The sequence below is a fragment of the Rhinopithecus bieti genome, unplaced genomic scaffold (assembly GCF_001698545.2).
Source record: "Rhinopithecus bieti isolate Rb0 unplaced genomic scaffold, ASM169854v2 scaffold_9581, whole genome shotgun sequence".
NCBI lineage: Eukaryota > Metazoa > Chordata > Mammalia > Primates > Cercopithecidae > Rhinopithecus > Rhinopithecus bieti.
The window spans coordinates 687,494-701,125 of NW_016806413.1; the positions used below are offsets into that span (position 1 = coordinate 687,494).

General features: G+C 46.0%; 1 protein-coding gene across 1 annotated transcript in view; it reads right to left on the reverse strand.

Moving 5' to 3' along the window:
* POLN (DNA polymerase nu) overlaps positions 1-13,632 on the reverse strand; it is a 171,494-nt gene that overhangs the window by 52,097 nt on the left and 105,765 nt on the right. The window contains 1 exon segment of the mRNA XM_017876239.1: positions 932-989. Coding sequence (XP_017731728.1) covers positions 932-989 — 58 coding nt within the window.

Consider the following 13,632-nt stretch of genomic DNA (forward strand, 5'->3'; position numbering starts at 1 on the left):
GAGAGGAGAGGAGAGAAGAGACAAGACTGCAAGACTGCTCATCGGGTTTCACTGCTTTGCCAGGACCTTCTTGCACAGCAGGGACCCCAAGAGAAGGGCAGGAGCACCACTGCCAAGGGGAGGACGTGTACAGGGCATGGGCAGCAGAACTCTCATTTGCTTAGATTTGAACTTTTTCTTTTTAAGAAACGTACCCATCAGCATTACAGCAGAATAGCTTAAAAGAAAGACGAGTGTTAGTGTGCTTTATAATGTGCTCTTAGACTCTTTTTAAGAGTGTTAGTGTGCTTTTATAAACATTTCCAGTAATGTTCAGACTTTAATAAGCACCAGTGCTATTATATGTTTGTTTTTTCTTTATTGGGAGGCTGGTGGGGGAGAGATGGTAGCAGGAAAGCTACTTTCCTGATATAATTATCATCTATTTCCACTTGTAAACTGCTAATAGGGAGGTACCATATCACTTTAGCTGTTTTTTATTTTTTCAATGTATATTTAAATCCTGGTCATGCAAATACAAAGAACTTCAGAAAGGTGAAGCAGTTAGTTCTATAAAAAATCAATGACAAGTAACCTTTTTAAAAATGTTAAAAAACGGCACAGTGGCTCACACCTGTAATCCCAGCACTTTGGGAGGCTGAGGTGGGAGGATCACTTATGCCCAGGAGTTTGAGACCAGCTTTGGCAACATGGCAAAGCCTCATCTCTACAAAAAATACACACACACACACAAATTAGCCAGGTATGGTGGTGCATGCCTATAGGCCCAGCTACCCAGGAGATTGAGGTGGGAGAATCACCTGAGCCTAGGAGGTCAAGGCTGCAGTGAGCCATGATCGCACAACTACACTCCAACCTGGGTGACAGAGTGACACCCTGTCACATAAAAGAATTACCCAAGACTTTAGCAAGATAGTAAGAAATGAGTTACCTTTAAAACTCTTAGGTTTAGTAATCTGAATTGGGTGCTTGGAGATACCTTGGATATTCTGTTAATAATAAGAGACTAGCTTTAGTTAAAATATCTACTCTTAATCTGTGCCATTTAGGATATTTAATGGATATCACATTTTATTAAACATTAAAACAAGTAAGCCAATGTATCATGCATAAGCACATTAATACTTAGTACAATTGTCTAATATCAAAACATAATTTTGGTGACTATACCACTAAATGTACTTAGCAGATCTGAGAACAATTCCTTTTGACTCTAGCCTGTGTGACTCTTAACATAATTATGTACATTCTTTTTACAGCAGCCCAAATTATGAACTCAGTTAACTTAAAAATTCCTATAACATATGCTAATGGTAGGTTTCGGTCAAATTTGTACATTGTACTTTTATTTCAGAACATATTTTAAGATAAAAATTCTAGTCTCTTTGATGCTGGTCATTCCCCTCCCTCACAGGTCCTGGCACTTGGTACCTGCCTCTGTCTCAGCCTGTCCTAAACTTAGTGGCTTGTGCTACATCCCCTGCAAACTCTTGGGGTCATTTGTTAAGCACCTTCACACGTTTACAACTTGGACAATGTGCAATGGTTCACATGCTTCTAGCCTGTTTCAACTATTCAAATCATGAGAATTTCTGTCACAACATCTTTTGGATTATTGGCAGTATCTTGAACAATAATACCCTGCTATGTCTGGGAATAGAACTCAATGGGCATTATTAGTTAGTCTTGACTCCCTGGCTAAATCTGACGAATTGTGCCAAGCATCAAAGTCCTGGAGTCTTACAGCAATGCCCCTTAGTTCTGCCTAGAAACCCTGGGAAGTGGTAAGGCCACACTGTCATCCTCATTTTTTTAAGATGAGGACGCAAAGGCCTTGGAGTATTAAGTCAGTGGCTCTCAAGTTTTCTATACATTAAAATCACATGATACCTCAAAAAATACCCAATATTTACAGGAAAAGCTCAATAATAGTGTAGAGATGACAGAGAAAACAGCTATTGAATTTGAAGAGAGATCAATAGAAATGATCCAATCTAAAGAAAGGAAAAACAATAAACAAAGACTCAGGGATCTGTGGGCTCATATCAAAAGACAATATAAAATTGTGTTCTCTTAGTTCCTGGAGAAAAGAAAGAGAATTGTGCAGAAAAATATTTTCTTAAAGAAATGCCTTCAAATTCTGAAATTTAGTGAAAGACATACTTTTTCCAATTTGAGAAGCTGAACAACCCTAAATATGGTAAATTAAAAGATAACCAGGCCCAGAAACATCATAATCAAACTGCTGAAAAACTATAATTGAAAAAACATCTTGAAAATAGCCAGAGCAAAATGACACTTTACATGCCGAGGAATGGCAATGTGCGTGACTGCAGACATCTTATCAGGGACCATGCAGATCAGAAGACAGTGGAACCACAACTTTCACAGACGGAAAGAAAAGAACTGTCAACTCAGAACTCTTTATTCTATCCTCCAGGAATGAAGGTGAGTTAAGGACATTCTCAGATGAATAAAAATTAAGGTACTCTGTCATCTGCAGACCTGCTCTAAAAGAAATGCTACAGGAAATTCTGCAGGCTGAAGGGAAATGCTTCCAAAGGGAAACCTGGAACTTCAGGAATGAAAGATGAGCAACTGAAATGGTCAGCATCTGGGTAAATATTAATAAATCACCTTACTTGAGTTCAATGGCTTTTGTAAGCCTTTTGCATCTTATTTGAAGTGGTAGAATATGAAATCTAAAAATAGCCTGTGATTGGGCACAGTGGATCACACCCGCAATCCCAGCACTTTGGGAACCCAAGGCAGGAGGATTGCTTGTGCCTAGGAGTTTGAGGCCAGCCTGATGTAAATTTACTTGGCTATTATAAAAAATAGCAAAAAATAACATGCTGGCAATAATGCAAAGAAAGGGAGAACTCTGGTACACTGTTGGTGGTAAAATAAATTAGTGCAATCACTATGGAAAACAGTATGGCAGTTCCTCAAAAAAAGAAAAATTAAAATACCATATGATCCAGCAATCGGGGATGTATGGAAAAGAAAGGAAATCAGTATGACAGATAAGTATCTGCACTCCCATGTTTATTGCAGCCCCGTTCACGACACTCAAGATATGGAATCAGCCTAAGTGCTCATCAGTGGGTGAATGGATAAAGAACATGTGGTAAATATACACAATGAAATACTATTCTGCTATAAAAAGAATGACATCCTGTCACCTGCAGCAACATGGATGAGCCTGGAGGCCATTATGTTAAGTGAAATAAACCAGGTACAGCCAGACAAATATTGCATGGTTAATGCCAGTATATGTACATAGTGGTAGCAGAACTGTTCACCTGTACCCCTGTGGAAAACAACTTTATTAACTAGAGTGCAGTAACTGTGTTCAGTTGCTTCTGCCTTTTGTCTTTAAGACTCCACTCATTTCAGGTCAGCATCTTTTTTCTCCCCTGCCCCCCAACAACTTTGCCCAGTGAGGCTGTTTCACACAAATTTAATATAATTAGATTGATATGTCACATTCTGTTTCCCATCCTGAGATCCCCCGACTTCATAAATGACTTTTTAATTGTAGTTCACTCTTGTTGTTGTACATTCTATTGGTTTTGACAAATGCATAGTGTCAGCTATCCACCATTATAGTATCACACAAAATAGTTTTACTACCCGAAACAATCCCTGGAGCTTTACTTATCCAACCTCATCCCCAAGTCCCAGCTCTGAACTTCTGGAAACCACTAATCTGTTACTGTCTCTACAGTTTTGCCTTTTCCAAAACGTCACATAATTTGGAATCGTATGGTATGTAGCCTTTCCAGATTGATTTATTTCATTTGGCAATATGAATTTAAGATTCATCCATGCCTTTTTATGGCTTTATAGCTTATTCCTTTTTATCACTGAATAGTATTTCCCAGTATGAATGTGTCACAGTTTATCTATCTATTCACCTCTAAAAAGACATCTTGGTGGGTTACAGTTTTTGGTGATTATGAATAAAGATGCCATAAGCATTTGTGTGCAGGTTCTTGTGTGGACGTAAGTTTTCAAATTAATTTGGTGGATGCCTAGGTGTGTAATGGTTGGATCATATGGCATTTAGTTTTGAAAGAAACTGCCAAACTAGAAAAGTGGCCGTACCATTTTTCATTCCCACCAGCAGTGAGTGCCTGTTGCTCCACACTCTCACCAATTAATAATGTAAGGGTTTTTTTATTTTTTATTTTTTTGCTTTTTGATCTTAGTCGTTCTAATACGTATGTAGTGGGATCTTGTTGTTGTTTTAACCTCCTCACCTTTTTGATACCACGACTTCTCCTCATCCTTCAAACCTGCACACAAGCAGACTTCCTCCTTTCCTTAAGAAAGAAACCTCCTCTAGCTTCCTAATCAAGCAGGCTGGGGGTTTGTCACAATGCTCTGAAGAGCATCCTTGACAACTCTCAGTTCAGACGAAGTACTGATCACAACACTGAACAGCTGGGGACCTGGATCCCCCTTACCAGGAGCACCTCACACACAGAAAGCATGTAATACATGTGTGTTTACTGAATGAGACAGAGAAGCACTGAAAGCATGTCAGTAATAAAAACTGAATACACGTAACGTACAAATCGCCACCTTTGACTAAACTCCTTCCTTCTGCTTGTGCCTTGTGCACGCATCCCTCCAATACTGATGATGTTCTGCTACACAGAAAGCACCACGACACGCAGCCCAGGGCAGGGCAGCAACGCAAAATGAACTCACACACAAATCTGGCCTTCTGGGAGTTACTGTCTGTCGTGACGTGTGTATCACACATACAAGTCACATAACACAAGGTTCAAATGAACAAAATGAAAGGGTGTTACAGGAGACTCTCCATGCCGCTCTGAGGGAAGAAGAGAGTACTTTAGGTCCCTGAGGAGTAAGGCAGGGGAAATCAGCCTCATTGATGGCAAATTTCCAGGAAATCAGGAGACAGGAAGCAGCCACAGAACCACATGTGTTTCTTCCGTAACTGACCTTCATGGCCCTTTAGCAAGGCCCCTCTGGAGGAGGTACCAGCCCATGCCAAGCCTTCCATGGCCAATGCTCCCAGTTGGTTGTGGCACTGTGCGCCAGTAAGATCTGTGAATGTCTGTTCATGTGCATGGGTTCACATTTCCAAACACATGAAACGCTGCTGCACTTCTCTACGGGCCTCTGTGATGCAAGCAGCCATCACACAGAGTGCCGTCCCTAATGCCTCATGAGCAAACGCATGCTCACAGGTGTCTATGTGAGCAATGAGCACAAACAGCACGTGAGCTACCAAAGACCACAGGCAACCAAAGTGACTGTGGTGGGAAGCGACAACTAACAAGAGTCCGAACATCTGGGAGGAAGCTGGGTCCCACTGGGTGAGAGTCCGAATGTGGGAGAAGCCTGTGGGTGGCACACTAGGGGTGTGGATGAAAGTGTGGTTGTCACATGTCCATGAGAGCATCGAAGTCAGACATCACTCTAGCAAGCGGCTGCTGTCACAGACTAACACCAGGTGCTAGCACACAGGAGAACCGTTCGAGGAAGAATAGAAAAGCGATCACTACCTGCAGGCATCCTTTACCGGGAGGGGCTAGACTCCCCGTTACTCTCTTTGGGCGAGGAGATGGCCACCTAGGCCAACAGCAAATGGTGATATCCGAATGTTTCTGCAGGTGAAAGCCTCGGAACCAGCACACTCCTAATTTGTTGGAGTCAATCATGTTATTTACATTACATCAGCTGGTCCCCTCGTGTTGACCATCCGTGGACATTTCATCTCCCAGGTCCAACCAATGTCCAGGGGGCGGAGACCAGGCCCATGGGTCTCCTAAGCACTCTGGAGCCGAGCAGAGGGAGCACATAGTGACACAATCACACAGCAGAATGACTGTTTTAAGTTCCCCAAACTATGGAAATGGAAGCAAACTGGAATACTTTTCTTAGAATTTTAATATCCTCTAGGGTATACAATTTTCTGCTGTTACTGTGGACATCAAAATGTGTGGAAATCACTTCTCAGCTGCCTGTGTAAATAAGCCCAGTCAAACCCCACAGAGGAAGGCACCTGCGCTCAGCCCCCATGTGTTGCTCTGGGCAGCCCAAGTCTCCAGTGAGTGGCTGCAGGGGAAAGTGCCAGCCGTGGGGAGGGGGCACACCCCAGCATCTGTTTTCATGGTGAACTTGGTATGTTTTTGCAAAAAACAGAAATGATCTAAAAAAATTGAATGTTAGCCTCTATTTAACATTCAGTGAAAGGCAAGGTGCTGAGATGACGTTTTAATTCTACAATCTGGCATTTGTTAAAATCTCAGTAGTTGTTAAGTGAAATGCTACGCAGGGAATAGTTTCAGCTGTGGGTGAAGGGGTTGCACCCAGAAGGTACATGAGCCTTTGCTTTTCTCCCTAGGTACTGTGTGGGCCTGGTATCTTCATCTGTCTACCTGACCGAAGCTCCAGATGGAAGGTGCCAAACTGGGGAGGTGGTGGACATAAGGAAAAGGTGATGGCAGCCCTGCTTTTAATGTGTTGACTATGTCCTTGCAGCCTCTGGAATGAAGCCAAAGGAAAGTGACAGTCACAGGGTCTCGGCCAGCCTGAGGGCATGCCGGCTCTCCTCATCTTGAGAAAGCTGTGGCAGCTGCCCCACACGCGCCTTCCTGGGTGCCAGGCTGTGTGAGGCGCCTGAGAGGTGCTGTGCAAAACAGCCACATGGCACTCTGCCCTCTGGACACAGCCTCCTGGGGCAGGGCCCATGGCGTCTTCACTGTGTCCCCAGCACCTACTACACAGCCTAGCACACAGGAGCAATTCACAAATGGTGGTTGAATGAGTAAGATGAAAAATAAACAATTTTTTTTTTTATAGACGGAGTCTTGCTCTATTGCCCAGGCTGGAGTGCAGTGGCACAATCTCCGCTCACTGCAAGCTCCGCCCCCCGGGTTCACGCCGATCTCCTGCCTCAGCCTCCCAAGTAGCTGGGACTACAGGCGCCTGCCACCACGCCTGGCTAATTTTTATATATATACATATTTTTAGTAGAGACAGGGTTTCACAGTGTTAGCCAGGATGGTCTCCATCTCCTGACTTCGTGATCCGCCTGCCTCGGCCTCCCAAAGTGCTGGGATTACAGGTGCGAGCCACTGCGCCTGGCCAAAAATAAATAATTTTCACAATAACCTAGCAAAGAAGGTGCTTTTATCATTTCATGGATGAGAAAAGTGAGGTTTCCATAAGTTAAGTAACTTACTAGAATAACACAGCTATTGTCTGAGCTGAGATTTGAACTCAGTTCTGCCCTAGGCCAAGCTTCTGTTGCCTCCAGAGTCTGCCAGAAAATGCCAGAGGTCTCCTGAAATAATTTTTCTTGATACAAAAAAAACCGAAACAAAACAAAACAAAAAACCCAAGTGAAAACCATAACAAAAACACAGAAAAGGGCAGCTGGCACAGAGCTCAGAGTGAGGGCCACAGCAGCATAGCTGCTATGGCACCTGGGCCAGGCTGATGCCGCTGCACTTGACCTAAGCAGCTCATGGAGCCTGACTTGCAGCCTGAAGGGCAGCATGGCCCTGACCCCATGTGGGGTCTGGAACCCTGTGAGTGGCTTGGATGGGAAGCCCCCTCTGCCCGCTCCACCTTGATACACTCCCATGGCCCCCCTCACCCACTAAAGCTTCTGCTCAGTTGCCCCCTCCCCAACCTCTTTAACACTGCCTTCCCGAGGCTGGCAATCCTCCCCGCACTACATCCGTTCCACACATTCCACTCTCCCCCGTATCGTTTCTCATTCCACATGCGTATTGGCTGTCTCATGCTCATTCCACATGTGTATTGACTGTCTCATGCCTTCTATCCCGAAGACTTCACAGAGCAGAGCGGTTTCTTTGCAGGGGTGAAGGGGTTGGAGCAGACAAGAGTCTTACTCTGTAACCCAGGCTGGAGTGCAGTGGTGTGATCTTGGCTCACTGCAACCTCCTCCTCCTGGGTTCAAACAATTCTCCTGCCTCAGCCTCCTGAGTAGCTGGGATTATAGGTGCATGCCAGCACACCCAGCTAAGTTTTGTATTTTTAGTAGAGACAAGGTTTCATCATTTTGGCCAGGTTGGTCTCAAACTCCTGACCTTGTGATCCGCCCACTTCAGCCTCCCAAAGTGCTGGGATCATAGGCATGAACTACCGCGCCTGGCCAGGGCAGAGTTTTGACCCATACAGTGCAAGCACCCTGAACATCCTGGCACACAGGTGTTTAGAAAACATCTGTTGAATAAATGATGACGAATGGAAAGTGGCAGGAAATGGAGTTGGAGAAGCAGGTGGGGTCAGACCACCTGAAGCCCTAACAGCCAGGTGAGGAGACCAGACATTAGTTACCCCAAGAGCTCTGGGAGCCACTGGAGACTTTAGGGAGTGGAGCTAAGGTGTTGAGCTTGCATTTCTGAGAGACTCCTGGCTGGAGGGATGAGCGCAGGAAGGTGGGTGGGGAGCTGGAAGTCTGGCACCAAGATGTATAGACAACAAGGGTGGGGACAGCTATACCGGGAGGCCCAAAGGCCTTGGTGCCCAGCCAGGACCCCTGGGCTCCAGCCTGTGTGACCAGTTAGTTGAGCTGAGGAATCACCACCTCCACAAGGTAGCTCAGAGGAGAAGCCAAAGATCTGGTTTAAAAATGGTGAAATCAGCCAGGTGCGGTGGCTCATACCTGTAATTCCAGCACTGTGAGAGGTCGAGGTGGGTGGACCATTTGAGGTCAGGAGTGCGAGACCAGCCTGGCCAATAAAGTGAAATGTGGTCTCTCATAAAAATACAAAAATTAGCCAAGTATGGTGGTGCATGCCTGTAATCCCAGCTACTCAGGAGGCTGAGGCTACTCTGAACCCAGGAGGCAGAGGTTACAGTGAGCCAAGAATGTGCCACTGCACTCCAGCCTGGACAACAGAGTGAGACCCTGTCTAAAAAAAAAAAGAAAGAAAGGAAAAAAAGAAAACGGTGAAATCACTGTGCCCTTTTTTTTTTTTCCCTAAGATTCCTGAAGGAAAGCTGAATGAAGAGGGTTGAAACTCATGAGCATCTGTGCAGGCGTGGAAGCTGCCGGGAAAGGAGGTGCTCGTGCAGTGGGCTCCGAGGAGCAAGGATGAGCACCCTTGACCACAACAAATGGGTAGAGGGAGAGGAGCCCACTCCTCTGGGAAGGGGACAAGGTGCAGGGTCAGAGGGGAAGGGCAGAGCCACACTGGGTCACCAGCAGGGCAGAGTGGGGACAGGGAGGAGCCACGGAAATGGGCCAGGTCCCCAGGGAGAAGCATGAGCCTCTGCCAAGCAGGGCTGGCTGGAGCCTGGGGCCCGCGGCTCCCCTGGGGTCAGCAAGGCTGTGGTCACTGTCCTGGGCAGCGTGACTCAAAGGGAGCCAGGCTCCTCCACCTGCCAGCCTTTGGCCCTGATGATCCATTTTAAACTGTGGGTCCCAGTTCCTTAGTGGGTCACAAACAGCACTTTCAAAGGTGAACTGAATAGAAGAGAAAATAGCAATGTGCGCTGCACGCAGTGGAACCTGGAACCTGCTCTGCATATATCCCAGTCAAGAGGCAATGCACAGAAAGTACCAGAATGCTCCTCTTCCCACTGTGAGGTGACGGATAGAATAAGGGGATGGCTCAGTTTACTCTAGATAGAAATAGGAAAATATTAAATCACTCAAAATAATAAAGTACAAAGATTTTAAAAGTTCATTTGGGTTTCAAATAGTGCTACAGATTTAGCAGTAATTATGTGATGTATGAACACCTTGCTAATAAATCTTTTGATAATATTTAAATTATATTATATGGGAGGAATATTCATCAGGAAAGCAGAAAAATAACATGGCAACAATGTAAAGGTCTTGATTAGAATTACTTCAAAATAGTACTTATATCATTTATGTGGGTCCTAATGAAAACAGAGCCTAAAGACTAGGAAAGAAAGGCCTCTTCATGTGGGGGTATAGTCAGTACCCTGAAGAAAATTTTATAAGAATCTCCAGGAAATAACAACTTACGAGTGGCTGGGGCTCTGGAAGACAGAATAGAACACTTCCTATTAGAACTCAAAAGGTAAATAATAAACAGCTCTTTCACTTGTTTTTGGTACATTCAAAGGGATTTTTTTTTTTCTTTGAGATGGAGTCTTGCTCTGTTGCCCAGGCTGGATGCAGTGGCACAATCTCGGCTCACTACAACCTCTGCCTGCCGGTTCAAGTGATTCTCCTGCCTCAGCCTCCGGAGTAGCTGGGATTACAGGCGTGCTCCACATGTCCAGCTAATTTTTCTATTTTTAGTAGAGACAGGGTTTCACCATGTTGGTCAGGCTGGTCTCAAACTCCTGAATTCATGATCTGTCCACCTCAGCCTCCCAAAGTGCTGGGATTACAGGCGTGAACCACCGTGCCTGGCTGGGATTTGTTAAACTGATGCATGGAACAGGTTTAAAGTGTGTAACCCTTATTTCTGCCGACGGTAGGAATAAACTAATTTGCCACTTGGGCTGGACGCAGTGGCTCATGCCTGTAATCCCAACACTTTGGAAGACCTAGGTGAGTGGATCACTTGAGGCCAGGAGTTCAAGACCAGCCTGGCCACCATGGCAAAGCCCCATCTCTACTAAAAATACAAAAATTAGCCAGGTGTGGTGGTTGTACATCTGTAATCCCAGCTACTCGGGAGGCTGAGACACGAGAATTGCTTGAACCAGGGAGGTGGAGGTTGCAGTGGGCCAAGATGACGCCACTGCACTCCAGCCTGGATGACAGAGTGAGATTCTGTCTAAAAAAAAAAAAAAAAAAATTGCCACTTATGGAGGACACAGGCTATTTGGGGCCACACAATACTTTCTTTTCCATTTTGTTTAGAAAATGACACTTCGAGGCCAAGTGTGGTGGCTCAAGCCTGTAATCCCAGCACTTTGGGAGGCCGAGACGGGCGGATCACGAGGTCAGGAGATCGAGACCATCCTGGCTAACCCAGTAAAACCCCATCTCTACTAAAAAATACAAAAAACTAGCCGGGCGAGGTGGCGGGCGCCTGTAGTCCCAGCTACTCGGGAGGCTGAGGCAGGAGAATGGCGTAAACCCGGGAGGCGGAGCTTGCAGTGAGCTGAGATCCGGCCACTGCACTCCAGCCTGGGCGACAGAGCGAGACTCTGTCTCAAAAAAAAAAAAAAAAAAAAAAGAAAATGACACTTGGATCTTCATGATGGTGCCCACCAACCCCCTCCTTTAAGCCAACCAGCAGACCTCATCGTCAGGCCATGGAGACACAGGGAGACACTTGCCAAGGCATCTGCGAGACGTGCTTCTTCATCCTTCTGTGAAGCTGCATGAGATGCTCTGCATCCCCACTGGAGAGAAACCCAGCAAGCACCACCCAGGCCTGCTGGGACACGTGGGGAAGCTATGCAAGAGACAGGCTGAGGAAAGGGCAGAGAGAAGCTGGGTGTGCTCATATAATGTAGGCTGCCAGATCAAACCTTGCCTGAAGCTGGCCCTTCTTCAGCCTTCTAGGTCAGGTAAGCTGAGACATACCCCTAATTGTTTAGGTCAACTGAGTTTGGTTTTATGTAATCTGCAACTGAAAGTCTGCCTGAACACATGGATTGTGGTATTTTAAACTACAGTTAAAATGCTGGGAAAAGCGCTTGGTCGGTGTGGCATTCACAGCTGGCTGATTAAGAGCCCAGCTGCTCTCCCCTCTCTGTCCTTCTCCCTCCACTCATACTTCTTCCCAAGGTGGTGTCTGGGGTGGTGGATGATTCAGGGAGCCTACATGCCCCCCTGGCACCTGAAGAGAGGGACCTGTGTCCCCAGCTGTGGCCACCCTGCCCTTGTGGGCCTCGGCTGCCCATGTCCTTGCCCTGTTTGCTCTGTTGGTGAAGCGTCCATGAAGGACTGTAGTGAGTTCTGTGCTCTCAGCACAGCCAGCATCTAACATACGTCCTCTGCCAACTGGGCCCTGGTGCTGGCTCTGGCAACACTGCTACCTCCTGAAGCTCAATGGCACCCTCCCTGTGTGGCACCCTCCCTGTGGACCTGGCCTTTGGCTGTCCATCTCACAGCTCTCCTCCATGGACCAGTGAGAACACAGAAAACACGGGCAGCCTTGGCTTCCATATCAGGGGAGTGCAGGACCCCAAGACCACAGGAGCTTCCAGCCCTCTCTCAGGCTCCTTGGAGAGCACTGCTTCCGGCCCCCTCGGCCTGGCGCTCCTGGAGACTGTGACCCAGCCTGTGGGGTGCTGCATTCCCCTCCTCTGGCTTTCCACCCCCACTCTGAGTTTCTAACCCAGAGGGGCCAGAGGAAGTCAGAGCCTTTCAAAGACTCTTTCAAAGTGTGCTCAGCTCTTGGTTCTGCTCTCCTGCTCTCCCCCTCGGCACCTCTTCCAAGCCAAGGAGGTACCCTCTCCCTCCTGTGAAGTGGGTCTCTTGCATCCTCTCTACTCAATGGCTTCCTTTATAATGTTAAACTCTAAAAATACAAGGCTTTGAGTCTTGATATTTAAAAGGAAGCTTCTGAAATTCAAAAATTAACAAAACAAAACACTTTCTGATCTCTCATGCCGATACTTTTCTTGTTTCTGCTGTGCCCTTTCACAAGTTCTAGTTGAAAGCCAGAGCTGAACACTGATTCCTTTATTCTCAGCTGAAACTCCCTCTCCCTCTGAAGTAACAGAGGCCTCAGTCCCACTGGGCAGGCAGTCTCTAAGTAGCAAGAGGTGCTGGGAATAAAATATGCACTGGAGGGTTTCTCAAAACTACCCCGGTGCTATCAAGTATTCTGTTCGATTAAAACTGCCAATAAGGAGACTTCTGCTTCCAGGAAGGTTGTGTAAACACGTTCCCTGTCCCTATCCCAAGATACAACTAAAACCCTGGGCAAGTATAAGAGACTCGGAAAGGTGGAGAAAATAAGGCAGATTGGCTAGGGACCACAGGACCCAAAGAATCGTACAGAGGTGAGTCCCAGCTTTCTTTTTGCCTAATGTGTCCCAGACAAGCCAGTAGCCTGGAAATGCCAATAACCACAGACAAAAACAACAACAAAACAAAACAAAAAACAAAACCTAACAAAAGCCTGCTCTCATTAGCCAAAGGACCAGGAAAAGGCCAGCCTAGTGAGAAAGAAAACCTTTAGACAATAACTATTCTACTCCAGCCAAATGCCACACAAAAACCCGTATTTGTGTTTTTTTTTTTAATCCCCCACCCCCACGCCCACCATCCTTGATACCTAGCCAAGATTTTTTTGGTAATTTTCCATCTACTGAACCCTCACCCCCTCTGTTGGCTATAAATCTCCAGCTGCCAGTGCGATATTTGGAGTTGAGTTCAATCTCTCTCCCCTATTGCTGTAATCTTAAATAAACTCTCCCTTGCATGTTTAACTCTGATGTAATTTTTTTTTTGGACAAACTATAACATGTCAAAACGTAGGGGTTAAAGCTAGAGCAGTGCTGAGAGGAAAATATACAGCACTAAAAATGCATACATGAGAACAAAGAAAAAGTCTCAAAGCAATAATCTAAGCTTATACCTAATAAGCCTAGAAAAAGAAAAGCAGGCCGGGCGCAGTGGCTCAAGCCTGTAATCCCAGCACTTTGGGAGGCCGAGACGGGCGGATCACGAGG